At 52.1% G+C, this 26,297-nt stretch overlaps 2 protein-coding genes and 1 long non-coding RNA gene across 9 annotated transcripts in view; 2 read left to right on the top strand and 1 right to left on the bottom strand.

Annotated features, from left to right (window-relative positions):
* The window catches only part of MED24 (mediator complex subunit 24), a 206,253-nt gene extending 200,890 nt beyond the window's left edge, over positions 1–5,363 (top strand). For 6 of the 7 annotated variants that reach the window (XM_050934758.1, XM_050934760.1, XM_050934755.1 and 3 more), the window contains 3 exons: positions 2,016–2,096; positions 2,706–2,854; positions 3,740–5,363. In XM_050934758.1, coding sequence (XP_050790715.1) covers positions 2,016–2,096; positions 2,706–2,854; positions 3,740–3,856 — 347 coding nt within the window. In that variant the 3' untranslated portion in view covers positions 3,857–5,363. The remainder of the gene's footprint in view (positions 1–2,015; positions 2,097–2,705; positions 2,855–3,739) is intronic. The other variant, XM_050934759.1, reaches the window with a different exon arrangement.
* A 5,634-nt stretch (positions 5,364–10,997) lies between these two features.
* Positions 10,998–15,342, top strand: LOC127040536 (uncharacterized). The gene is made up of 2 exons (XR_007771455.1): positions 10,998–11,553; positions 12,685–15,342. It is a non-coding gene; the product is annotated as an uncharacterized LOC127040536 (long non-coding RNA).
* A 2,776-nt stretch (positions 15,343–18,118) lies between these two features.
* CSF3 (colony stimulating factor 3) lies at positions 18,119–25,625 on the bottom strand. Its single transcript, XM_050934800.1, has 5 exons — positions 25,013–25,625; positions 24,129–24,298; positions 22,065–22,172; positions 20,951–21,097; positions 18,119–20,510 (listed from the first exon to the last, which is right to left on the bottom strand). Exons 1-5 carry the CDS (start codon positions 25,167–25,169, stop codon positions 20,337–20,339), a joined length of 756 nt encoding a protein of 251 aa, XP_050790757.1. The 5' UTR covers positions 25,170–25,625; the 3' UTR covers positions 18,119–20,336.
* Positions 25,626–26,297: the final 672 nt, after the last annotated feature.

Below are 26,297 nucleotides of genomic sequence, written 5' to 3'. Positions count from 1 at the left end.
GGTTTTCCCCTTATTTCACCGTCTGTCCTGTTCTTCTTTTCAATGTACCTTTTTCTCCCCTTTTCCATGACATGTTGGATTTTTGAAAATTTGCTATGACGGAGCAGTGATTTGGAAATCCTGCTTCCTGAGTTTACCCGTAGTTCTCGAGCAGCTTGCAGGGGAATATGCTTTGCATTGGCATCCTTTGCTACCTGTCCGGTCCTGCGTGAGATGTAAACCCGAGGGTCAGGCTGCCTTGGCTAGTGTAGATCCCATTGGTCCTTTTCCCGAGAGTTGCAGTGTTAAACTCTGGTGTCTTGGTCACACTTCAACGCCGATGATAGAATTCTGCCTTCTAAAGAACAGGGCAGTTAGGCTCTGGAACAGGCTTGCAAAGGAGGCAGTGGACTCTCCCTCACTAAGATTTTTAAGAACAGTTTAGACAAATGCCTGTCTGGGATGGTCTGGATTCAGTTGGTCCTGCCTCAGCAGAGCCGCTGGACTTGATGACCTCTCAGGGTCCCTTTCAGCCCAACGTGTCTATGAACCCCCTTGTCCTCAATTTATGACATTTAAGTGAGTGGTCAGTAGCACCCTGCCCTGTCATACAGCATTGTTATGAGGCTGTTAAACAGCTACCATATTCCACCCCAGAGCTGGCTGATTTCAGTGCTGGTGATGTGAACCGTAAGGACAAGATGTGCATCAGTTTAATTTTGTCAAGTACTTTGCACAAAAGGCACTATATAAATGTTTTACTGCTTTACGTTAATCATGATTTTACTGAGTGTCGGTTCAGAGCCATTATTCAAACCAAATCAGACGTGGATTGCTGGGGAAATGAAGACGGATACATCTTTATAATAACCACTGTTAAGCTTTGCCGGCCTCGCTGGCTTTCAGAAAGCACCATAAACATCTGGGCTTGTACAACAGTGAAGCACAGTGATGTATCCAAAAATTAGTCATGGCATTTTTAGTCCAATCCCAGAATACCAAAAACCCTGTGATACATCCAATTGACCTACAGTAGTAATAACGATAGGAGTCAATAGGCATAATGAATCCTCCGTGTGGTGATCAACATAGAAATCCAGGTGATGAGTGCAAACAGTGTGTCTGTGGATCTGCATTTCGAGCGTGGTAGCAGAAACAAGTTTTCTCCTACCCCAGTGTTGCAATGGACTAACATGGCAACTCACATCCACATGTGTGTTGCCTTCAGAGATCATCTTAACACCTCACATTTGGAACCAGCTTTGGATCTTGCTCCAAACCTCTTAGCTCACCTTTCTGCCTGATGGGCCGGAGCAAAGCCCTGGATCCAAACACCCCCAAAGGCTGGGAAAGCTTTGATTGTATCAGAGCAGTGATTCTCCAACTGAGTCTGGAGAGCCGCAAATGGCTCTTTATTGTGTCTCTTTGCAGCACGGGTAAATAACTTTGATTGATTAATAATTACATCACACAGTCAGGGTGCTTTTACTATGTTAACCAATTAAGTCATCAACTTGCACTACGCTATTAACTTATTTCCTGTAAGAATTTATATATATATACGCACTGCATATAGAAAACTAAATATTTCTCCTGTCATACTGTTTAAATATGAATACATAGGATTGTAGTAAATGATACAATCATTCACATGACTGTGGCACTTCTGCGTAATGTTGATCACTAATTTGGCTCCTGAACCACTGAGGTCTGAGTATCACTATATTAAAGACAAAATTGAGGGTTTGGGGAAGGCATGTGCCCCCCCATTGAGGGTGGAGGGAGACCCCTCAAGTGGCAGAGCAAAGCACACCTGCAGGTGGGCTCGGTACAGCAGGAGTTTTCTGCTGTCCCTCTCTGCAGGAATGGAGCCGCATTTGGCTTGGTTTTCTCCATGGTCCTGTGTGGTTAAGATTAGGAAGGGGCAGCAGTCCCTGATCTTGCCTGGGGTGGAACGTCGACAGCTGTGGTTGAGCGCAGTGCACGGTGGGGTTATTGCAGCTGCCCTCCTGACCGGGGTGTGTTCTCCTCCGCAGCAGATCGTTCGATGAGCAGTTCACTGTCTGCCTCCCAGCTTCACACCGTCAGCATGAGGGACCCTCTCAACAGAGTCCTCGGTGAGTCCCAACCAAGCGGGAGCTGTTCCCCAGGCTTGATAAGGAGGCTTGCATGGGCTGTACAGGAGCGTAGGCCTGGATCGGATCAGGCAATGGCCTGTCAGGTCGAGTGTCCAGCCCGCAGTTCCCTGTGCATCAGAGGAAGGTGGAACACCCCCTACCATGCTGTGACGCACCTGGTCAGTTGCAGTGTATGGGCTCCCCGGGGAGATGCCTTTCTGAACTGGACGCTTTTGTAGTCACTGCTCCTGTTGATTCCCCTCGGCGTGGACCTGGCTTGCGTCCCTGCATGGCAGGCTCGCAGCATGGATCCCATCCCACTGGCGGCAGCAGAGCACTGGCTGGTCTCCCTAACGCAGGGGTTTGGTACGTTTCCTGCTATAAAACCGTTCTGGTGCTGAGTGAGCCAGTGTTGCTTTTGCTGCCTGACTCTTCTTGAGCAGCCTGACAGAGTCAGGTGCCCTGATACAGCTTGTGCCCATGAGTGGGTGAGCCTGGTGCACCCCAGCCCTTTGGAAGGAGATCCCAGTCCCCAGGGGTTGGAGGCACCACCCGGCCCTTTGCCAGTCCTGAGGCTACAAATACCCGTTCGTTTCCCTTCCTCCCCAGCGAACCTCTTCCTGCTGATCTCCTCTATCCTGGGAGCCAAGACAGCCGGCACGCACACCCAGTTCGTCCAGTGGTTCATGGAGGAGTGCGTGGACTGCTTGGAGCAGGGCAGCCGTGGGAGCATCCTACAGTTCATGCCCTTCACGATGGTGAGTTCTGGTCCTGCTCCTGGTCCGCAGTCCCTGCTGAGATCTGTGACCCAGCCCCCCACGTGGCAGACCCACGCGCTTCACTCTGCAGGGCCTGGGCCCGGGGCTGCTGTGGCGTGCAATTGGGGGCAGGCCGCTTGCCTCTGGAGCAGCATGGCACAGCGAGAGGCCTAGTCAGACCTATCACGCCTCACCGCGACAGAGGGGAGGGGCTGTTCGGGGAGGTGGAGAGTCAGTAACGGCACTGTGGGTGACTTGGGTGATTGCTAGCATTTAACTGACTCGGGGAAGCCCGTTATACGGAGCAGTGTCTCCTGCCAATATTCTGGGCCTCGGCCTAACGGCGAAGGCTAAACTGTTATAGCAGCTAAGTCCCGTCGCTTGGGGCAAAGTTGGTCTTGTGGTTTGAAGCCTGGCACTAGGACTCAAGAGATCTGGGTTCTGTTCTCAGCTTTACCAGTGATTCGTTGTGTGACCTTGGGCACCTAGCATGCCCGCTCACATGCCTCAGTTTCCCCTTCTGAACAATGGGGTTAATTCCCACCTTGCAGGGGGTTGTGAGGCACAAAGTGCTTTGACATCCTTTGATGGGCAAGACGTTGCTGCTGTTATGAGAACCTGATTTGCTAGCACCGAAGAGCAGCCCCGTAAGTTGCCTCCAGCTGCAGGAGGTTGTCTTGGGGCTCAGATTCCTGTATCTTAACCCGCTGGCAGCGGGGTCACTTCCCTTTTCTAGTCTGGCTCATGTCCCACCATCTGGCTCAGGTGACCTGCATGCTGGTAGCTTTTGCACATGTGCTATTCTGAGCCCTCTCTCCAGACCAGTGGCGCCTCCAACGCTGACTCGAGGCATCCGTTTTTCTCCTCCCCTCTCTCTCTGGGCAGGTGTCAGAGCTGGTGAAAGTGTCCACCATGTCCAGTCCCAAAATTGTCCTGGCCATCACGGATCTCAGCTTGCCCCTGGGTCGCCGGGTGGCTGCCAAGGCCATTGCTGCTTTGTGAATACGGCTCCCCCTTCCGCGATGCTGCGTGAGGGGAAGGCTGGACAGAAGCCGGGGGAGCTAGGAAAAGCGGACAATGGATCGTCTCTGGCTGCATGGATCCTGCCTGTTCTCCGTGCCAGGGGGGCACCATTGCAGTGGACCCTGAGTCGAGCAGTGCCTCATTCCCAGAGAAGCAGCTTTCCCCAGCACTAGGCATGTTAGAGGTACCATTCTCTCCGACCTAGATGGGATTGTGGTTCCCTATCGTCGTCTGATGCCGAATGCTGTTTGGCTGTTGATCGGATCTTTTTTCCTAATGTTTTAAGATCTAGTTTTTTATTCTCATAAAGCCCAGATGCCTGGTTCTTTCCGAATAGCCTTTGTGCCAAGGCTTGGTGTCTCGAGAGACTGATGATTTCCCTGGGGCTCGGTAGCTGGTATATTTCTCCACTTGCTGTTGGGTCTGTGGAGTTGTGACTGAGTCCTGGACTCCTGATGAGCAAAACATCCTGCACATGGGACCTGGAGCTGATGAATGGCTACGGGGACCCTATAACTGCTCAGTGCCTTCCTGCCTCCAGCGCGTGCAGCTTTGTCCGCTTCACCCATGGACCGGTGACTCTGAAACAAATGTATCAGGGGCCTTCATCTCCAAACACCCAACTGAAAAGCAGCCAGACGACATCTTGTCTGTAGCAAAGGTGCTACCTGCTGCGACTTACAGATCCCAGGGGTTTCCGAAGTGGTATTTTTAAATCTATAGGGGATGCATAACTGGTATTGCTAGATAAAAAAGGGGGATGTTGTGGTGATTTCTTCTGTAATCTTCTCTGGCGCGATCCTCTGCTAGTTTGGGAGACTTCAAAGTCCAACTTTGCAGCCACCCTGGCTCTGCAGGCAAAACATTGCAGCAGACAATTCATACTTCCCTCCTGTTCTGATTAGCTCCATCCCGTAACGTCGCCCACCCCATGTCGGCAGAGAGTGCACGGGTTCCTGTGGGAATACAGCTCTGAACCAGGGCTCTTTGCTAGATTTACCCTGTCTCCTAAGCTTTGCTAAGATAAGCAGCTAGAACAGATATGGCATCTCTGTCACAGGGGGAGGAGGCGCCAGTTAGCGCTTGTGGAAGACAGCAAATAGTACTGTGTCTTGGAGCCAGCTAGCTGATGGGCCCGCTTTCCCCACGCCGCTCTGCCGATGCCGCCCAGGTGCTGCCTTTCAATCCAGATATCCCTGCGGCTCTGCAGTACATGCCCTCGCTGAGCCTGGGCAGAGATGAACCAAACTCACTTCTGCCACGTGGCACAAGCTGAGTTCAAGTCCGTGGGCACTGCTGATTCATCCCATGTGATGCCAGAAGCAGGATTTCAGCACGGAATTTGCCCTCGTGCCTTCATAGGTTGAAACGCTTGTACCCCTTCTGCCGGCCGGTGTATTTCTGACACCCTGTAAGACGCCTGTCATGTGCTATGACTGACTTGTACCATGGGCTTAAATAAACCTACGATAAACCCCCAAGGGCAGATCGCTTTCTGTGGCATTTCTCTCCCGTCGCCAAGGAACTAGCAGTTCTGAAATACAGTAAACTGAAGCGCAAGCACACCTTACAACTTTCAAATGCTCCTTCTTCCTCTGTTCGGCCTGGGGCTTTTCTCCCCCTTCCTATAACTCAGCCTTATTGTGCTGTGGGGCTTGCCTGCTTTTTCCAGCTGTTCATGAAGCCAGCCTGAAACCTGCCCTTTCCCCTCTCCCGGTGGAATGCATCGCGACGGGAAAGCAGGGTAGAATGATTTAATTCAATCTTAATGTAAGGGAGTCCGGAGCTTGCCTTCCCCAACTAGAGCAAACTAACATTGCTTGCAAGAAGAAAGGAGGATTCTTACCCGTGCTGAAGTCTTGCCCTGCGTTCTACCCCAGAGGCAGCAGCATTATCTCAATCTGTATCATCTGTAATTCCCTTTGGACTCTGTTTTGTATATTTTATCCATTCCTGTTGCTTTCAGATCTGCGGTTCATGACTCTTCCATATAAGATAGAGAGGTCTTTTTATTTTTAAAATCAAAGGAGAGAACAAGATCTGTGCATAGAGTGAAGTAGAGTCCCCAAAACTGCCTACCTCTCCTAGGGATGCAAACAGACTTCCCCATAGCTCTGACTAGTGCTTGGAAGCCAGCGCACTCTCTGAAAGGTAATGTGAGCCTGCCTGGGGAGAGCGCTTATGATAAGCACCGCAGGGTCAGGGTCCAGCTGACTCTCCGTAGCAGTCAGGGATGCTGGACTCAGCTATCCTAGGAAACCCCTGTGAATGAGTGAGTGCGACCATGATTGTAAGTTCCTTTTGTTACAACGCTTGCGCGGCAGTGCTGCCGTGAGAACAGAGCTCTGATTCTGTGCAAGTCGTTTGCCTGGAGTAAATAGCGCCTGCTCCTTTTGATCACCCAGCCCTGGGCTGGGTCGGACTGTGATGTTGCTGGGTTGCCTGGCGTATTATCTCATCACTGACAGGCTGAGTGGGAGCGGTTGGCTTTGCTGAGTTTTTGCCGGTTTGTCTTTTCTTTGCTCATGTGTTTTTGCTCGAGACAGAAAAGTGAAAAGGAAGGGTCGTTGAGGGGCTCCTTTAGTGTAACACTTGGCTCTCCCTGTTAGCATTTCTGTAACTGGGCCCTTCCCTTTAAGTTCTCTGTGTCCCCAGGCTCTGATCCATCCCAGCTGCCCTTCTCCTGTGTGCCCTAGGTTGAAGTGCAAGGTGGAGCTTGCCATGTGGCTATTCCGACGCCGGGCTCTCAGCCCGATTCCAGCCAGTGGTGCAGCTGATCTGGTGCAGACCCCTAGTACAGATAGGCACCATTGACACCTGCTTGAAGCTGGAGTGAGCAGCTGTGCCGATTGTGCCAATCCTTCTCTACGCCTAGGGGCTGCCCCAGTGCAAATGCTGCTGGCTTTAGGAGGGTCTGTTAGATTCCCCTCTGGCCAATTTCTACAAATCTCTGCTGTGTTTACTGGCCCTTAACCTAGAAATCCTGTCTTATTGTGTCAGGCCGCAGATCCTGGCTCTGAAACTGGCTAGCCACTGCCTGTTGAGTGGGGAGGTGAAAAGTTAGCACCTGGCTGGCTGGGCAGTGTTACCCAAGGGGAGGAAGGTTGACAGACTCCTCCTTGTTCTCTGCAGCCATTTGCTGGTCAGGCGGGTGGCAGATTTACAGCGAGAGACTCTCCCTATACAGGTGGCAGTTCTGGCACTCACCAGCATTGTCATCTTTGGGAGGAGTAGCTAAGGGCTAGCTCAGGGCATGACCTGACTCTTGTAAGCTACCTTCCTAATGATCTCCACTCCCGCTCACAGCTGGCGCAAACCAGGCCAAAGACATCAGTGCCACGAGTAGAGTCTCCAAATTCGTCCATTTGCCTGGGTCTGTCGTTCTAGTTTGTCCTCAGCAGCTATGGGGTTGTACCATAGTTGAGAAGATGGACCCCTGTTCTGGAACCTGCTGTAGGGACCTTTCCATGCAAAGCAATGTCCATGCAACATGCCTGGAAAGCAGATTCACCGCTAAGCAATTCCATTTAAAAGAATGTACGGAAATTTCTGCCGGGAAACATCCATTGGGATTCCTTGCTGAACACCCCATGTGACTCACGCACGGTCTGATTCAGGCAGTGAGCCATTGCTGAGACAGCACAGCCTGGAACAGAACATACCCCTGACGCAGCCCTGCATGGGAAATTCAACTCCTATCTCGGAATCGGCCTCGCCAAGCAGAGATTGCGGGGAGTGGGGATCAAGGGCCTTCTCACCAGCAGTTTGCTTTTGCCTCAGTCCCTGCTCTGCTCTACGCCTGCCACCCCGAGCAGCAAGCAGGCAGCGTGCCCCGAGAATTCACCAATCCACAGGAGGTTTGCCACCTCTAACCGGTGGTGGCCGTTTGTGCTTAGGGAGACAGTGCAACTGCTCTTGCAGAACGGCTGCCTTTGAAACCAGTGGGCATCTTGCCATCGCCTGGGATTCTGCATTGGCCTTAGCATGGCTGGCTGCAGAGTCAGCTCAAGAGCTTCCTTGAGAGACTCTCGGCTCCTGTGGGATTGGGTAAGGGAGCACCATGTCCTAGAAGCCTGATGAGCATTTCCTTCCTGTTTGGCTGTCACATGGCCCCACCCGCCAGCCCATAGTCATTGTGTGATGTCGGGGAAAAGACGCTGTGTCCGGGTGGAAGAACCCGTGGCTGACAAGGAATGATAAAGGGAGAGTTGGGACGCAGGCTTCCCAGCCGAGCCAGCTCCGCTGTGCGTAGCAACCAGGCTGGGCTGTTGTCCGCTGGCTTTGCCAAGTGGATTCAGAGAGCAGTGCCATCCAGCCCGGGGCTGATGTAACCTCGTTATGTAACGTGGAGCGACTCACCCCACCCTCATTTTTTCGGGGGGGCGGGGCAGCCATAAAGGGGGCTCCTAAATCACCTGCGGTGGCTTTCAAGTGGTTGGGGCACTCGGGGCGGTTGAGCAAGACTCCTGCCAGCTGACGTAGCGAAGGGAGGAGAGGGCTGCGAAATGGTTGATAGGGCTCATTGGCATGTGGCTGTAATGATGACATAATCATTCCTGGAGCCTGAGGGGTGGGCTGGGAACGAACCCTCCCCCGGCTACTCTTCTTCCCGTGATACAAAAGTAACGGGCGCTGGTCTTGAGGAATGTGTGCAACTCCCTGCTGCAGGAGGTTTATCTTCAGCACCTTTTAAATGAGACAGGAGTGGCTCAGCGTAGCATCCTGAGAGGCAGGAGAGGAACGAGACCCGTCGCTCCTGTTATAGAACTTGGTGGGAGCAAACAGTTCCCGTGGATGGCTCAGAGTTGCATAGGCAGGTCCCTTGGGGGTTTTTATGGCTTCCTCTAAAGTATTTGCCCTGGGCTATTGGCAGAGGCCACTCCCCCTTCTAGGGTGACAGCTTTCTAAGGCATCCTGCCTGGCATCCCCTTTTATGACCCGTTATCGTTGCAGCAAAGCAAACTGTTCTGACCGCCCCGGCACACACCCATCCTGCCGCCAACCCACCATTGCCAGTTTTGCAAATATTTGCCCTACCTTGGAAGGGCCTCCAGAGCCGCTGCAGCCACAGCCCAAAGTGGGGCAATCCCAGCAGCTCAGTGCCAAGCAGCCGGCTTTGCCTGACAGGAAGGGAGCAGGGTTTGGAGAACAGGTTTCCTGTAAATGCTGATAAGTGGGGAGGGTGGGGGCTGAACGAATGAGCTCATTATCTCTGTATGTGTCCTAAAGCTTGTGGATGGGATGAGCCCCAAAAAAGCAGTGGCCATCAGCGATATTGTCCAGGCAGTGAGCTGGGATCGTCTCCCCCAGCAAGGGGACGGGAACCCCAGCGCTTGGGACGTTTAAAAATGACTTTGTTCAAAGTAGTGGAACACACTCACTTCAGGAATCCATCGTGCCACAGCAGCAAGGGGTGGTTTAAAGGGCCCCATAGGGGTGTTCCAGTTCTCAGAGCCGATTTCCACTAGGGTTGACTGGATTTGGAAAATGACGAGGGCGTGGTGGGGGGGCGTTTAAAAAAGGGAAACCCTTTGCTCATGGGACAGTGAATGATAGAGACTCTTGCATCACTTTCCCTGTGTCATGCTCCCCACCTAACACCTACAGCAGGGGAGTCTGGGGGAGGCTGTGGCAGGATCATAGGATGAGGGGAAGCGTTTCTGGTGGTTGGGAAAGTAGCTGCTGTTGTAATACAGGGAATTGGGGGAGAGAATCGTAACTACAAAATACCCCAGGAGCAGGAATGAGGAAGAGATGTCAGCTCAGTCCATGCCGTCATAAAGTGACGCAAGAAGACTGTCCATGTCTCTTCTGGAGAGCCTATGGTAGTGTTAACCCCAGTCAGAGTGACCAGCTTTTTGCTAGGTGGGGGAGTGGACTTATTTCAGGCCAGCCCGATCATCCTTGGTGGACTGGAAAGATTTTCTATGGTGAAAACCACAGTCCGCTAGGGCAGGATCTCCCTCTGGAGCAAAATCACCGTGTGGCATTGGGATTCCCATTACCTGAGATTAGGGAAACTATATCATGTGGACCTGGGGACCAGACATCACTATTGGTGCGAGCTGTTGCAAGGCAGCAGATCGTCTGGTGAGGTGAGGGGTAACATGTCATGTTACCTTGGGACTGACTCCTGAGCTCTCACAGGACAGCTGCTGGTTGTTGAGAGTGATGAAGCTTATGTGTGTGTGTTAACACGAGAAAGCAAGGCCTAGAGAGCTGAAGTGACAGCGCAAGCTATGCAGAGAGTCAATAATGTACCTGACAACCCAGACATCCCCTGCCTAAGTTTCCCCATCTGTAAAATCGGGATAACGATCCTGACTGCCTTTGTTGAAGTGCTTGAATATCCGCTGATGAAGAGCAAGGGTCTGTGACCATCATACTAGTCCGGCCCACTCCTGAAATAAATCCCTCTCACAGCAGTAGTGAAAGAGGAATTTGTTGGGCTGGAGTCCCCCACACGTCATGCCAACCCGTGATGTGACCAAAATTGAAAGTGACAGCAGAAGAGAAGGCAGGGGCATGACATACTGGTGGGTTACTTTGTAAATTTCATTATTTGAAACCAGGCCAAGCCCTTCCCCCAGCAGTTTTAAGGAGCCATGTGGTAGAGCTGTGAGTAGTTGTAAGGTAACTGTATGTTATGTCCCTCCCCACATGACTTTGTTCTCTGAGGACACCAGTCTACCACTGCTGGCTGCTGATGGAGTTACTCCTTTAGTCCAGGCAGTAGAGGTGTGTGCCATGGTGCTGACCCAGCAACTTGTGCCCATTGTGTGCTGACTGGTGCTAAAGGGCCTTGTGAGAGGCTTCCGAGAGAGATGTTGCAATCGATGGAAAAGCTGTTGTAGCACAGGAACCTGACAGGGCTGGGGGCTGAATTCCTTCTGCAGAAATGTTTCCTGTTCGCATCAGTATTCCTCAGTAGTTCCCTAATGTCATCGAAACGGGCTGGAAGGGACCTCAAGAGGCAGGACCAAGTGAGCCCAGACCATCCTTGGCAGATGTTTGTTCAATCTGTTCTTAAAAACCTCCAGTGAGGGGGATTCCACAGCCCCCCAGGAAGCCTGTTCCAGAGCTTAGCTACCCTGAGAGTTAGAAAGGTTTTTCCTAATATCTCACCTAAATCTCCCTTGCTGCAGATTAAGCCCATTACTTGTCCTACCTTCAGTGGACATGGAGAATAATTGATTACTACCATTCTCTTTCTATCAGCCATGAACATACCTGCAGACTGTGATCAGGTCGCCCTCAGTCGTCTTTCCTCAAGACTAAAGGTGCCCAGTTTTTTAACCTTTCCTCATAGGTCAGGTTTTCTAAACCTTTCATCATTTTCATAGCTCTCCTCTGGACTCTCCCTAATTTTCTTAAAAACAGGGTGCTCAGAACTGGACCCAGGACTCCAGCTGAGGCCTCACCAGAGCCGAGTAGAGCCGGACAATCACTTTCCGTGTCTTACATCTGACACATGTGTTGCTGCAGCTCAGACTGATACTAACCTTTTTCACAGCTGCATCACATTGCTGACTCATGTTCAGTTTGCACTTCTCTGTAAGCCCTAGATCCTTTTCAGCAGGACGACGGCCCAGCCAGTTATTCCCCACTTTGTAGTTGGTCTCGCTCTCTTGAGAAGAGAGTCAGCGTTCCCTTGGTGTTGGACAGCTGAGAAATGAGTGAGCGGCTCCACTAGGATTACCTGGAAAAGCACCAGCTTGCAAGGTCAGGGCCCAGCTGAGCCGATGTCCAGGTCCAACCATCTGTCCTGGGGAAGCTATTCCACTTTGGATAACTGGTGACAGAATCATTGGCCCAGGGAGAGCAGGTGCAAACATGAGTCTGGTGCTTGGAGCGCTCCCCTGGGAAATGGGGTGGGGGGGACCCAGCATTCAATCCCTCTGCTCCAATGGCTTTTCATGATTTATTATCCAAGGTGGAACAGCTCCAACAGGAGTCCACGAAGGAGCCCTGCATTGGACGATCCCCTCACCCCATTGTTGGGGCATTCACCTGAGAGGTGACAGAGCCCAGTTCAAATTGCTTCTCCCCTCTGGAGGAGGGGGGACATGAACCAGGGGTCTCCCACGTCCCAGCTGAGAACCTAACCACCGGGTGGCAGCTGCTCCTGCTGCCACTGCTCCCTTGTGTGTGCAGGCTCGCCCCAGGGGTCTCATCCGCTCTGTGAGCTTGGTGCATGCTCACTGGGTCTGGCCCGGAGGGAAGTAGGTGAAAGCCCATCCACCCCGGTTCGAGTGTCACTCTGGGGCTTATCCAGCAGCCTGCGGTGGGGTGGGGCTGGGGTTGGGGCTGGAGCTGGAGCGCTCGTGGTCAGAGGCAGAAAGGTAGATGGGAACTTTCACCGCCACAACGTAGGTGCTCAGCCATTGTAGGCACCTTCAGGGTCATGTGAATCCTGGAGGAGCTTGATTCTGGGTTTAGATTTCAAAATGTTATTAAGGCTAATGTTAAAAATTATAAAATACAGAGGTTGGGGAAAGAGTGTCTGTACATCTAGGTATGGTGCTTAGATTATCCACAAATACAAAGTCACTTGATACGTAGAGTACGTAATCAGCAAAAACCCAAATTTGTGTGAAGAGATTTAACAATACAGTTTAGAATCCAAATACTCTCGTACATCCCTCATGAAAAGTTGTACAGAGATTTTCTTGTGGGAAGTAAAATATATCAGTGAGTGGAGATTGTCCCTCAGTAACTGAGAATTAGGTTGCTTTTCCACTTAGAAAATACAATCCATGAGGAAAGTATTTGTTACTTTCCTGACTGCGCTTTTCATTGGCCTCCAGCTCGTCCTTCCTGGTATTGCCGATGTCTGGTGAAGTGTTCTATGTAGATGTCCCTTGACCACCTGATGGTGTCCGACACCATGAATTGCCGCATCAGCCGAGTGTAGCGCTGACCCCTTCTGCGTTCACTGAATACTAGCTTGTTACTGGGGTCCCATGTGCCTAAGGCTCCGACGATCAGTGCGTGTGTCTGGACCTGGAACCCTTAGCTCTCAAGGTGTTGGCCAGAAGGGCGTATTTCTCTACCTTTCGAAACTGGGCATCGTGGAAAGCACTGTGACTTCCACCATGACGATCTTCCACTCCTCGGCAGTGGTGGTGGTGATGTCTGGTCGCAGTTGGCTGTCGGCAGGGGCGGCTCCAGGCATCAGCACGCCAAGTGCGTGCCTGGGGCAGCAAGCCCCGGGGGGGTGCTCTGCTGGTCGCCAGGAGGGCAGCAGGCAGGTTGTTTTCGGTGGCACGCCTGGGGAGGATCCGCTGGTCCCGTGACTTCGACGGACCTCCCGCAGGCGTGCCCCCGAATCCGCAGGATGGGGAACCTCCTGCAGGCAAGCCTCCGAAGGCAGCCTGCCTGCTGTGCTTGGGGTTGCAAAGTACCTAGAGCCGCCCCTAGCTGTCGGTTCTGGGGATGGAGGAGTTCACGGGCCCCCCCGGGTGGCAGGACAGCTCTGGCCAGGCGGTCTTGGATGGTGGCGTTTCGCAGCTGCCAAGCTCTCGCATGGGGCTTGCAGCTACCCAGGACGTGGGGTAGCATCTTGTTGGCGTAGCCACACTTCCTGCATCGCTTGTCCCGATTCCCATGGCGGACGGCTCTGTTCAGCGGGACGCAGTGCTACTGCGGCTCCAGCCCTGGCTGCCTTTCTGGAAGAGATACTTTAACCAAACACACGGGATTGGGCTCAGGGCAGGGTGCCTATGTTAGAAGTGGGTCCTACTGAGGGAGACCTACTGGCTCCTCCTGGCCTTAACCTCTATTAGCATTAGGCCTGGGGGTACTTATCCTAGGAGGTCTGCTTCAGATTCAAATGCAAATGGGATCTCAGGTTTAGGCAGAGGAGCAATCCCCTTATCTGCATCCCCTCCGGCTGGCCCTGGGGGAGGGGAGGTGGTCCAGACCGTACAGGAGGGGCTATCTTTACACTGGGCCATTAGAAATCAGCCCTGGGCTCTCTCTGAGCTCTCCGAACAGCTGGGAGTTGGTGAATAATGGCAGGGGAGTCCCCCTCTTGCCTTTATCTTGAGCCAATGGTCAGGCAGGAGTGTAGCAATAGTGGAAAACTCTCCGCTTCCCAGGGGAAAAACCCTCCCGCCTCCGCTAGATGTACATCACAGCGGCCTTCCCGAGGGGACTGGGATCTACATGCCTGGGCAGCAGCCTGGCCCTGATATTATCTCCCTCTTGATCATCCCCTGGTTCTTGCTCTGGGTCGTCCCACCCTGCTGACTTTTTTGGCCTGCAATAGTTTAATTGCCTGCAGCCGCAGCCCCATTGGTTTATCGCTGCGCTGAGGCCTGAAGCGGCCGAGGCCGAGCTGCTGCTGAGGAGCCTACTCACGCCGGTGTCCAAGGGGGAGCAGAAATCGCTGGGGAGGCCTGTTTGCTGCCCAGCCTAACTGTGCAGTGCCCAGAGAGTCCAAAGCCCCTCTGCTTGGTGGGGCTGTAGATAACGTGTCAAGCCTTTGCAGCAGTGGGTTCCAGCAGTGGGTTGGGGGATGAGATGTAGTGAAAGGTAAGGATAGTCCTTGCTTTGAGTAGTTAATCATCTGAAAGTCTCCTAACCTGTGTTCCCCGCCCCTTTGTGCCTCAGTTTCCCCATCTATAAAAATAGGGCTAATGATCCTGACTCTGCTTTTGTGATGTGCTTTGGGATGGTGGGGGGCAGCCCAGGAGCTAGGCATTGTGATTAAACTGCTGTGGTGCCCACCCACCCAACATTTGGTGTTTCATGTAAAGGGCTCGGTCCTTGAAAATGAGAGACCATGGGAGAGCCTCACCTTTCATAAAAAAAAAAAAAAAAAAAAAAAAAGTCAAAAGTCCAGATGCTCACAGGTTCTTCATGTCTGGGCCCAAGTCCTTTTGCAGACTGTGGTTGGTGATGTTGATTGATTATTTAGGGTTTGAGCCAAGCAGCAGAATAGGACATCGTTCCAGATCAGCCTGCCAGTCCCCTGAAGGCTGTTTTCAACCCCCGACAGTTTGATCCAGCCATTAAGCATGTTGCAGGGGACGGCTTTTTGTCCTTAGCGGGTGATTTTTTTAGGTGCAGTCATTCTGCTGTCAGGAGGTGGGGTGGGGGGCAGAGGCCAGGTCACTTGCCATACCTGCACTCAATGAAGGTGCCTCTGGGACTGGTTTGGGAAGCAGACCCCTTAGGGGGCACAGACCAGCTTGTCCTGTTATGTTTTGATGGCTTCTGATTCAGCTCTCGAGTCGCTGGATTGGCTGGCTCTGATTGCACTGAGTAGAGATTTGGGGCACGCCTTATGTGACACTGTATGGAATCTGAGGGACACTTTAGGATATTATGAATACCAATATTGTGAAATTGCAGTGAGATATGCCATGTAAGATATCTGCAGAAATGTTATCTGCCAGATATGACGATCTCATTTGTGTTTGTATCACCTTTGTACTGTGGATTATACCTGTATTTCAAAACTTGTGTTATGCTTCTGGATGACCCCCCAGACAGTTTGGCATCAGCACTTTCTAGCCTGCTTGATGACCCATTAAGGACCATCAGCTACACAGCTGACCCGTTGGGGGCGGGGGGGCATGCCAATGGACAGAACTTCAAGGCTTCCAAGCCATGTGCGGGGCAGCTTGTATTTGGAACAAAGGAAATCAAACTGCATGGCAAAAGACTATAAAAGGCAGCTGCATCTTCTCCATTTTGTCTTCTGTTCTTCTTCTTGTCTTCAGTTCAGTCCTGCTTCTTCACTCTGGAGTAACCTTCTTACAAACTGGAGCTCTGAACAAAGGACTGAATGACCCATCCAAGCTGTGGGTGGGTTCCAGAGGGAATTTCAAGTCAGCAAACTCACCAGTACTGCTAGGAACCTGATCTATGGACTTTGAAGTCTTTGTGTGTATGTGACTGTTTTACCATTTAACATCTCTCCTCTTCTTTTTTCTTTATAATAAATCTTTACTTCTAGACCCTAAAGGATTGGCTGGCAGCCTGGTATTTTGGGTAAGAGCCAAACCTAGACTGCCCTGGTAATGGGGCTGACCCTTTGGGATCAGTAGAACACTTTGTACATGTGAGCAGAGTTTTTAAATCACTTCTGTCTGTGCTGGCCGTAGGTGCTGGTTGGGAGCCAGAGAACTGGAATGCGATAAGGGGACTGTGAGATTTCTTTTTTGCTTCTTGATAACCAGTGTGGGGGATCAGGAGCACAGTGTGTGGCTGGTTGGGGAGTTTAACTTCAGCGTTACCCACCAGTCTTGGGAGGATCTGCTCTCCTATTTGCAGCCTGCCCTGACCGTGGCATTTCCAGTGCGGGCTGCCCTAGGCACACTAGGTCTGGCCCCGCCCGTATCCAGTCCGATCGTTCTCCTTGCCCGTTGCTTTGCCCGTATCTCCCCTCTCTTTGCATCCTACCCAGGCTTCCCGTTCTCTGTTGCACCAGCCATCGCTGCTCGTCTTCACTGTCAATGCCCTTCACAGCTTCCCCCCTCCCCTCTTTTCGTTCACCATCCAGCTGTCGACTGCCCCTCTGATCAGTCACCCACTTGTTATCTTTTCAAACTAGCACCCATATGCTTTCTTCCCTGTTGCCCCCGGCGTTTGGACAGGGCTCCCGATCGATACCCACCTTCAAATCCCCCTGCAGAACTCTCCGAGGCCTCCAGGAGGTCTGCAGAAACTGGGCGAGGCTGCTGGGGCTAAGCTCCCTACCTGCCACGCTGATCAGTACAGTCTCCCTGGTTTTTTGCACTCCCCTGGCTGTCTTCATCTCTTGTCTTGTACTTAGCTCGTCAGCTCTTTAGGGCCGGAATGGTTTTGTTCGGTGTCTGGACAGCACCTGGCCTGAGGGGGTCCTGGTCTAGGACTGGCGCTCCTGGGCGCTGTGGTGATGTAATGGTGAGCTGAGGGTCAGCCCCTATGGAGTGGAGGGAGCGCTGAGCCCGAAGGCCTGAGCTGAAGCCTGTTGGACTCGAGGCGAATATTTCACAGGTGGAGATGGGCTTGCGGCAGCCGGGGGGCCCTAGGCTTGTGGTGCCATTCAGCCCAGAGGGCTCCTGGGAAGCGCCGCCTCCTTCTACCCTCCCTGACCGTGATGGGAATTGAGGGCCCTGACACCTGGCGGGTTCAGACCCCAGGCCTGGCAACGGGGAAGAGTGGGGGCTGAATGCCTGGAGCATCAGGTTTGAACCCATCAATCTCAGCCAACCTAGCGGAGCCCATTGTCCTGAGTCCGGGTAGCTGAGCACTGCACCACGTACAGGAGGTGGGAGTGGGACCAGCACCCTCTCTGCCCTGGTGGACATGAGAGAGCCACGCTTCCCCCCGGCTCCTCGGCCCAGAGCTCTGCCTTTCTCGCCCTGTCATGGAGCCACGGGAGCACCTGCTCCAGATCCAGGGAGCCCTTCTCTGAGCAGATGCCCCAAGAGTAGGGGTGTTCAGGAGAGGGGAGAAGGATTTGGGATACTGCAGAGGATGTGAGAAAGATTCTTATCTCCTTCAAGTGCTCCTTGGTCTGGTGACAGCTTTCCCCTCCCTGCTCCTGAGATGTAGTATCTCCTCAGGTTCCTGTGCCCCTCAAAGCACAGCAGTCAGGCAGCTTTTGGTGGCGTGCCTGCGGGAGGTCCGGAAATCCCGCGCCTTCGGTGTACCCGCTGCCTAATTGCTACCGAAGCCGCGGGACTGGTGGACCTCCCGCAGGCATGCCACCGAAGGCAGCCTGACTGCCACCCTCACGGCGACCGGCAGGCCCCCCCCACGGCTTGCCACCCCAGGCACGCACTTGGTGCCTGGAGCCGGCCCGGTCCTTGAGCTGTTGAATTGCCTTCCATGTGGGCTGGAGCTGGAGCTCCTGCTCTCCCTGAAGCTTTGGGTATGAACTTTTTCAAAGGTGTCAAAATCCCAGTGGGGGCTGGCACCAACTCCTTAGTCCCCTTTGAAAATCCCCACCCAGCTCTGTCATGGGCTGAAGGGTTAAACGGCTCTGGCCTTCGACCAGGCCTTGCGTCTCGTGCTTTGGTTAAGCTCAGGGGCAGTTTGTGTTTAGTATTCGATTAATTCTCCATGGCTGGGCCATGTCCGGCAACAGGCCTGTGGGCTGGATGGGCTGGCTTGAAGCTCAGCGCTTTGAACAAGTAAAGAGAATTATTAACTAACCCCGTGGGGGCCTCTCTGCTGTCATCCTAGATAAGGGACTGGCTAGCGCTCGGACCACACCTCCTGATACATTCAGCCAAACATACCTGCTTTAGAAGGTACCAAAATATTTTATTTCTCTGTTTTAAATAAAAATACAAATCGATTTGCTCTGAGCCAAGCCCAGCCGCAGTAATAAATAGAACACATTGCAATATAAACCAGTTCAAGACAATTACAGAATATCGCACTCTGCTGGGCATTTTGCCAAGCTAATAGGCAAAACTCCAGAATTTGTCAGTGAAGATCTTGCCTTTGGTTTTTTTAATTAAACTCCAACCATTCAAGAATGGACATTCTTCATCTGGATCATCCGGGGAGGTAGAATTGCACAGTCTCCGCTAATCTAGTACAATGTGACTTATATTGAAATTCATGTGGGCTGTCTGTTGGTGACAGCTTTGAAACATACAGGCAACGCCAGTCCCTCCAGTCCAATCCACACTGGGTGGATTCAGGGTAGCTGGAATTTGAACCAGGCAGAAGTCGGGTAGGATTCAGGTCTGAGCCATTCTCGGCAAAAAATCATTTGAAATTAAAGGAGTGATAATAGTTAATAGTAAGAATTAAGATATCAATCATTAAGTTAAATTATAATAAATAAAATCAGTTTGACATGAATGTAAATCTCATGGGTGAACGAGGAGGAACAGTGGATTAAAAAATATAAAGCTGGTTTTCTGGGAGGGTGAACTGGAAACCTCCTTGTCATTCAGTGAGAATGGCTGTACATAAACAATTCCCCAGCCAAGGACTTTGCTAATTAAGGAGCCTGCCCTCCTGCCAAGTCTGTTAAATAATAATAATCCGTTTTGCATTAATGCACTGTCATAACAAAAACAATGTTAGCCAATTCTGTCCCTGCACTGCCCACAAGCCAGGAAGGAAAATGCCATTTTAAAGTGCCTTCATCTGAGGATAAAAGGGATTATCCCTCTTTATAGATGGGGAAATTGAGGCAAGGATAAGGGAAGCAACATGCGTAAGGGCATGCAGCTAGTTGGTGGGTGAGCCAGGAATAGAACCCAGGAGCCCTGATCCATTTGCCCACCCACCCAGCAGGCTTGTGCTCAAGCAAGGAGCGAAGTGGCTTGTATTGCGCACTGCGTGCTTGGGGCCTAATCCAAAGCTCTGGAGGCTTTCCAGAGTGCAGGCTTCTCCACGCTCAGTGGCCGAGTGCTCCCAGCAAACCCTTCTCTGCAGGTGCTCTACCATCCTACTCACTCAGACCTTGCCCTTGGCTGGACAAGGGAAAATTAAGCCTCACACCAGCTTTGTGAGGTAGGTAAACATTAGCATCCTCCATTTGACAGATGAGGAAACTGAGGCACTGATTGTTAGCCAAGATCCCACAGGGAGTTGGGCCAGGAGCTTTTGGCTCCCAGCCCTGTGCTTGGTCCAGCTACCAAAGGGCAAACATCTGGTACTGGAGACGCTCATTTGTTTAAATATTAAACAGTAAGTACACTGGGCACGCACATAAAAATGCACGGCCAGCATCCCAGGCCCTGCTCCTAGATTTGCTGATGCTGCAAAACATTCGAGATTGATGCCCGTGGTTCGTTATAAAGGGAATGGATTTTGACTTTAAAAACATATCATGAACCAGATGCACTTAAATATTTCTCCCACCAGGTTCCAAACCCCTATAAATATATTAAATAGTGATAAATATTAAATAAGCCGGGCAGTGCTTGCATTGGGGCTGCGTGCATGGATGCACCAACCAGTGGTGAAGCTCACAAATGAGAAATAAATAACCTTTAAATAGCATAGGGTGACCAGATATCCTGAATTTGTAGGGACAGTCCCAGTGTTTGGGACTTTGTCTTATGGAGCGACCTATTACCCCCCAACCCCGTCCTGATTTTTGAGACTTGCTATCTGGTCACCCTAAAAGAGAACCATGCCCAGCCTCAAACCCTGGGGAACAGTAAACAGGGGTTTGGGGCAGGGTTTGCCACTGACCCAAAGAGGGAGGGGCAGCTGCTGCTAATATCCCAGTCCAATAGTTAAGAGCCTTGGTTGTTGCTTTGCAGAGTGGAGGTGGTGGTGGGGAGGATGGGCTGGGAATAAGGGAGAATCCAGGCTGGATGAGTAGAGCATCCTCCGGCTGGGAGACGCTGCTCTTCTCCCGGCTCAGAGACACCCTCCCCCGTAAAGCTCCCCCTTAGGTCTCAAAGCCCAGAGCCTCCCCAAGGCACAGGGCTTCTCAGGCGCTGACACTGGGCCGGAGGCTGCAGTGAGGGAAGTGCGTCCCCGTGCCCCTTTACACCAGCGTGAGGTGGCGGAGGGCCCGCAAGGACGTCTCCAGGAAGCGCTTGAAGTTGGCGGGGATGATGAATCCGCTGGCTTGTCTGTCGAAGTTGGACGAGAGGCTGGGGAGGGTGCCCTGGCCCTCGGCCTTGGGGTACGTCACCGTGTTCAGACCCAGATCCTCCATCTAAGGGAGCGGGAGACAGCAAGCAGCATTAGCAGAAGCCCAGCGGAGCTAGCGCTTGACGCACCCGGGGAAGGTTGGGCCTGCTCTGAGCCCGAAGCCTCAATCTAGTCACAGGTCAGGGCCAGCTGAGGGGCGAGCTCTCTGCACCCTTGGAGGCCCAGCTGTGAGGCTGAGGGCGGGTCGCTCTCCCCGTCCTATTCAATCCTGCGCATAAGCTGCCGGCATCGGCCAAGCACGTCGGGCCCAGGAATGCAGCAGGGCGATGGCAAGCAGGGATTGGCTTCACCTTTGCTGCCAGGCCCTGCCCTGGCTGGCTCGCCACCTGACCCGCTTGATCTGGGTGAAGGCCGCCAGGATTCTGGCTGCATCCAGGGGCCCTGCCCCCTCCCCACCCCGAGGGCCTGGTCCCACCCACCGGGGGAGCAGGCAGAGTGGTGTACCTGCTGCTGGATGTTAGTGGACAGGTTCGAGACGTCCAGCCGGAGGGCATCCACTCGGCTGGAGTGAGCCGGCAGGAGCTGGAGGAGGAGGGCGAGGTGGCCGTGGTAGATTTGGAGCCCATCCCGGATCTGGCTGAAGCAGGCATCCTGTGGGCACGAGAAGGAAGGAGTTGAGAGAGGAGGCCTGAGTGGGGACTCTCGCTAGCTCTTTAGTGACCCAGTTGGCATCAAGTTTCCTGTGCAATGTCTATCCCAGCAAAACACCTTGGCTGCGGTGACTGTGCAGCACAGAAGGGGTTAATTGTAACTGCAGAGGGCCAGCTGTTCCCTTTCCCCCTGCTCCCGAGGGGTCGGAGATTCCCCTGGGGCTCCTTCCTTGCCAGGGACTCCCCTCGAGTCATGGCTCTAGAGCAGGGCTGGAAAACGTGACCATCGAGCTGAAGACCCTGCAAGGACCGGAGATTCCCCAGAGCCCCGGCTGACAGATCCGTGAAGCTCAGTGAGGCAGCACGAACCTGGGCCTCTCCCTCCCTCACCGCTGGGCCGGCGCTGGGGATCACCGAGGGCGGGAAGTGCTGAGTTGCAGCAATGTTTGCCAGGGCTGTGAGGAAGCCTCCTCCTCTTTCTAGCTCGCTGCCCCCGCCCGGGGCCGGACTGTTCTTGGGTTGAGTTTAACAGCCAGGCCGTGGCCTGGGAGCCCAGCTTCGGACGTAGCCAAGATGCCGGCAGCTGAGCCACGAGAGGCCTTTGGGTTGTGGGAAGCCGGCAGAGGAATAGAGTTGGAGTGCTTCCATTGTTCTTGTTGTTTTTAGAGAATGCTGCCATGGCTGGAGAGAAGCCAAAGCTGAGAACCAGCAGCTCGTTGCAGGATGCCTTTCCTTCGCCCCCGGGCTGGGAAGCACAGCGAGGTGCTGCTCCTCTCACCCTGTTAGAGCTGATCCTCACTCCTGACACAGGCAGACCTGCTGCTGGAGTCAGTCCAACTCTGCGGCTGCCACCGGGAGCTTGGCTTCCTCTGTCACTCAGAACAACCTCGGGCCCTTAGGCCGCAGCCCAAGGATCGTTCCCGCCCCCTCGCCCTGCCCTTGCTGTAGTCCCTTGCGGTCAGACTCACCACTTGGAAGGTCTTGCTGTGACACTGATCCAGCGGGGCCTGGGAAATGCCCAGTTTCTGCTTGACAAGCATCAGCTCCTCCTCGTTGCAGAGCTGGAGGGTCGTGCACTGAGGTGGGATAAGAAGAAAAGGTATAGTCAGGAGGTGGGAATTATAAGCCAAGGATTGCCTCGGCAACAGCTAGCGATTGTTGTTCCCGGACCCCAGTGTACGGTGAGAATGCGATGGCCGGGATGGGTTCCAGACACCATCCCCAATCCTGCAAACACTCCTGCGAGTAACTTTACCCACTGAAGTCAAACGCAAAGTTCTACACTTAGGAAGGAAAAAAAAAATCCAATGCACAACTGCAGAATGAGGATCTAGGCAGTGGTATGAAAAGGATCTGAGGGTGAGTCACAGATTGAATATGAGTCAATAATGTGATGCTGTTGTGAAAAAGGCTTATGCTCTTCCGAGGTGAAGAACAAGACCGTTGTCTGTAAGACACAGGAGGCTTCAGATGTATTGTTGTCTTTATAATAACCTTCAAGGATCAATTGTTCTCCGTGTCCACTGAGGATAGGACAAGAAGTAACAGGCTTAATCTGCAGCAAGGGAGATTTAGGTGAGATATTAGGAAAAACTTCCTAACCGTCAGGGTAGCTAAGCTCTGAAACAGGCTTCCCAGGGAGGTTGTGGAATCTGCATCATTGGAGGTTTTTAAGAACAGGTTGGATGGTCTGCGTTTGCTTGGTCCTGCCTGGAGTCCGTTCCAGCCCTGCCTTTCTCTGATTCTGTTGTTCTCGTCTGCCTTTTCCCAAGCAATGTTTTTCTATTTTCATTTTTGCATTGTCCTTTCCTTTGCCACGACCCCGGGAGCAGCAGGAAAGGAGCTGCACATTGGCTGACATGGTCGTGCGAGACCTTGGAAACTGGACCAAAGCAAACAAATCCCCTGGCTATGTGAATAAGACTCCCTGCCCCACGGTGTTAAAATACTGACAAGCACTAGCTGTAATCTCCAGGAAACACACCCATTCGGATCGCCCGGGCCAGCGGTCTGGCCAGCGTCTGCTTCCCAATTTAACATGATCAGGGCGAAAAACTTTTTTGGGCCCAATCTTGAAAACGCCTCAGCGTGAGAGTAACATTGAATAAACAGGGCTGCTTGCCTGAGGAGAGAGACCTGCAGAAGTGCATGAGGATCAGGCCAAACGAACTGCAGTCCAAAGCCTGAGGAGGAGGATTCACCGTCCTCAAATCTACTCTCTGCCTGCATCAGGCAGGGGCAGAGTGCACTAACTGAGTGGACAGATCCTCTACCTAGCGGCTGGGTAAATTGTCAGGCCTGGTCTCTGAGAAGACACTTGTCCAGGAGAAGGAGCAGCCTGCAACTCCTCTGGGAGGGATGGGTCCCTGTTTCTGGTTCTTGCTTTGAGAGAGGTGAAGATGCACAGTTCCTCTTGCTCCTATTGTGTATTTCGTGCCGGGAGTTGAAGTTTGCTGGATCAGATGTCTCTGACCCTGCCAGCTGGAGGTAGTGGGGACCTGGTCAGGGATCTGTCCCTGGGGAAGATCAGCACAACTTCATGCTGCTCTACAGCAAGGGGTCTGATGCCACGGAGTGATCTCCCAATCCGTCTCGTCCTGCTGCTTGTCCTACTGCCCAACCCAAGGCACAGCTGCTGGGGAAGCCTGTCTATCTGGATCTCTGTCTGTCTGGAAGCCTGGGGCTGAGATCCTCAGCAGAGATGAAGCCTCCCGAGCAGAATGTCAGGGCCCCACCCCTGAGTGCTCAGTGCTGGGCTGCTGGCATCCTCCCTTGTTACAGTTTAACCCACTGTGCAGCTCTCCCCTGAGTCCCCTCGAGCCAGGCTGCAGCCCCCAGCATCACTGATGAGCGAGAGACCCCAAATCGCCAGGGAGGGGTGTAGCTGCAGCTTTCTCATCAGATGTCAAGAAGCCCTTTTGTGCAGGTCATAGATGAGACTCTGGGTGCATTGCACAGCCCATCCCCCACCCCTACCCCAGACCTCGGGTGCCCTCAATGCCTCTCCCCCTGGTTTGTGTCGAGCGACTTACCACAAGCTCCTGCACCTGAGCGACGTCCCCTTTGATTTTGCGGATGTATTCCAGGTCCTTCTGCAGGAATTGCTGGAAATCCTGATCCCCGGAGAACTCCGGCAGGGGAGCTGCGTGCAGCATGGTGCATCCCAAACACAGCACGGTGCTGACTAGCAATGGTAGAACAGCTGGGGACGAAGGAAGGAGAGAGAGGAGCAGAGTTAGTCAGGTAAGTGCATAGGAATCCAGATGTGGCCCGAGACACAGAGCAGGAGAAGCACTCTGTGTGTTCAGAGGAGATAGGAAGGTTAGTGCAGAAGCTCCAACTGAGGTTGGGGGTCCCGTATGCTGGACACTGCACATACATATAGTGAGAGACAGGCCATGCCCAGGAGAACTTCCAGTGGAAACTGTTCTCATGTAAGCGTCACCCCAAAGTGTGTTGGTTTCCCCAATCTCTGTGTTTATTTAGACTAAGCTCCTTGGGCAATCTGTACATTAAAGCTTTTATAGTTAAAGTTAGAACGAGCCTTTGATTTAAATCCCCTCTGCTATCAGATGCTCATAATTTTTTGTAGCGAGGCAAACTGACCCATAACATGCACTAAGTAAACCCCACCTGTTTAAGACATAATCCAGCCTGTATAAAACACATGCCTCTTAAATGTGGTGTATTTGTCCTCACGTCTGTTCTTTTCCTGGTTATACTATAAATAGGCAAATATACCAGGAAGAAGGAAGAAAAAAAATATTTTTTTTTTAAATCAAACAACCCAAACAGCAACTATAGACATTGCTGTTCCCCAAATCACACTTACCAGCCCCCTCACCTAGAATAAATCCAAGCACTTAGGAAATCAGTGGCTATGGTATCTTGCTGTCGAGTGAAGGTTCATACTTACTTTGGAGAGATCTCATTCTAAATGCGTGGAATCTTCTGAGTATCTCCTCCCCTTTTGAGTTTATGACGGTTACCAGGGATGTGAATAAGACAGACGCAAAAGCTGCACTAGTCCCTTTCAGTTCACGAATGCTGAACCTCTCATCAATACAGGGCATTTATAGTCTTGTCAGGGAAAATTCACTCTGATGAAATGATGAAGTAAGTGTGACAAATCGCTGGGCATATCAACACCAAATTCCTAGAATGTTTGTTTTCACAGATTTGTATTTTCAGATTTTGCAAAATGTGGGGTTTTTAATGGTCCCAAATGGTTGTACTTGGGACCCCAATCTTAGACTACTGGACCTGTTCTCCAACCCACTGGGACAAGATCAATAGACACTCATTAATTCTCGTTGCTCTTTAGACCCCAGAATGCCCCCAAAGTTAGCCACTCCCCAAAAGATCAGCTGTTTTTTATTCCCCATCAGAGATTTAATTGTGAGCTAACAAGACATCTCAGTCCTGATCAAACTTCGTTATCCTTACAATATAGGCAGCTGCTTTGTTCTTGAGCAACTTGGGTAGAGTGTTTAATTTAACCAAGTAATTAAGTCATTATGAAGAGAGAAATCACCTTTACATTCCTTTTTCTTTGTAGCTGTGGTCACTTGCCCTCAAGTAGAACCACTAACATTCCGTCATGGGATATGTGCTTTGCCTAGAATTAAAACAGCATGTGTCTGCTTGCTGAGAGATCCTGTGCCATAGGTCAGAGGGGTCCACACCAGGGTATCTGGGCCCCAGACAGTCATTGATTGTGATCCTCACAGCACCACCTAGGGAGATAGGGAAGGATCATTAGTCACAAATGGGGAAACTGAGGCACAGCAAGGCTTTAGACCACTTTTCCAAAGTGGCTAGTGATGGTAGATACCCAACTCAAGACCCTAAAATTCAGGAATTGTCCTATGAAGATCTTCATAGAATATTGGGGTTGGAAGGGACCTCAGGAGGTATCTAGTCCAATCCCCTGCTCAGAGCAGGACCAATCAAATCATCCCAGCCAGGGCTTTGTCAAGCCTGACCTTAAAAATCTCTGAGGACGGAGATTCTACCACCTCCCTAGGTAACCCATTCCAGTGCATCACCACCCTTCTAGTAAAATAGTGTTTCCTAATATCCAACTTAAACCTCCCCCTCAGCAACTTGAGACCATTACTCCTTGTTCTGTCATCTGCCACCACTGAGAACAGGCAAGCTCCATCCTTTTTGGAACCCCCCTTCAGGGAGTTGAAGGCTGC

This window comes from Gopherus flavomarginatus, chromosome 25 (assembly GCF_025201925.1).
Source record: "Gopherus flavomarginatus isolate rGopFla2 chromosome 25, rGopFla2.mat.asm, whole genome shotgun sequence".
In the NCBI taxonomy this organism is placed as follows: Eukaryota; Metazoa; Chordata; order Testudines; family Testudinidae; genus Gopherus; species Gopherus flavomarginatus.
This window is presented reverse-complemented; position numbering and strand designations above follow the sequence as displayed.

Coding starts and splice junctions, on each gene's coding strand:
- CSF3 (XM_050934800.1), bottom strand. CDS start 25,169: ATGCCCTGTATTGATGAGAGGTTCAGCATTCGTGAACTGAAAGGGACT. Junction 22,173..24,128: donor CTCAGGTGCAGGAGCTTGTG/GTAAGTCGCTCG, acceptor ATCCCACCTCAG/TGCACGACCCTCCAGCTCTG. Junction 21,098..22,064: donor ACAGCAAGACCTTCCAAGTG/GTGAGTCTGACC, acceptor TCGTGCCCACAG/GATGCCTGCTTCAGCCAGAT.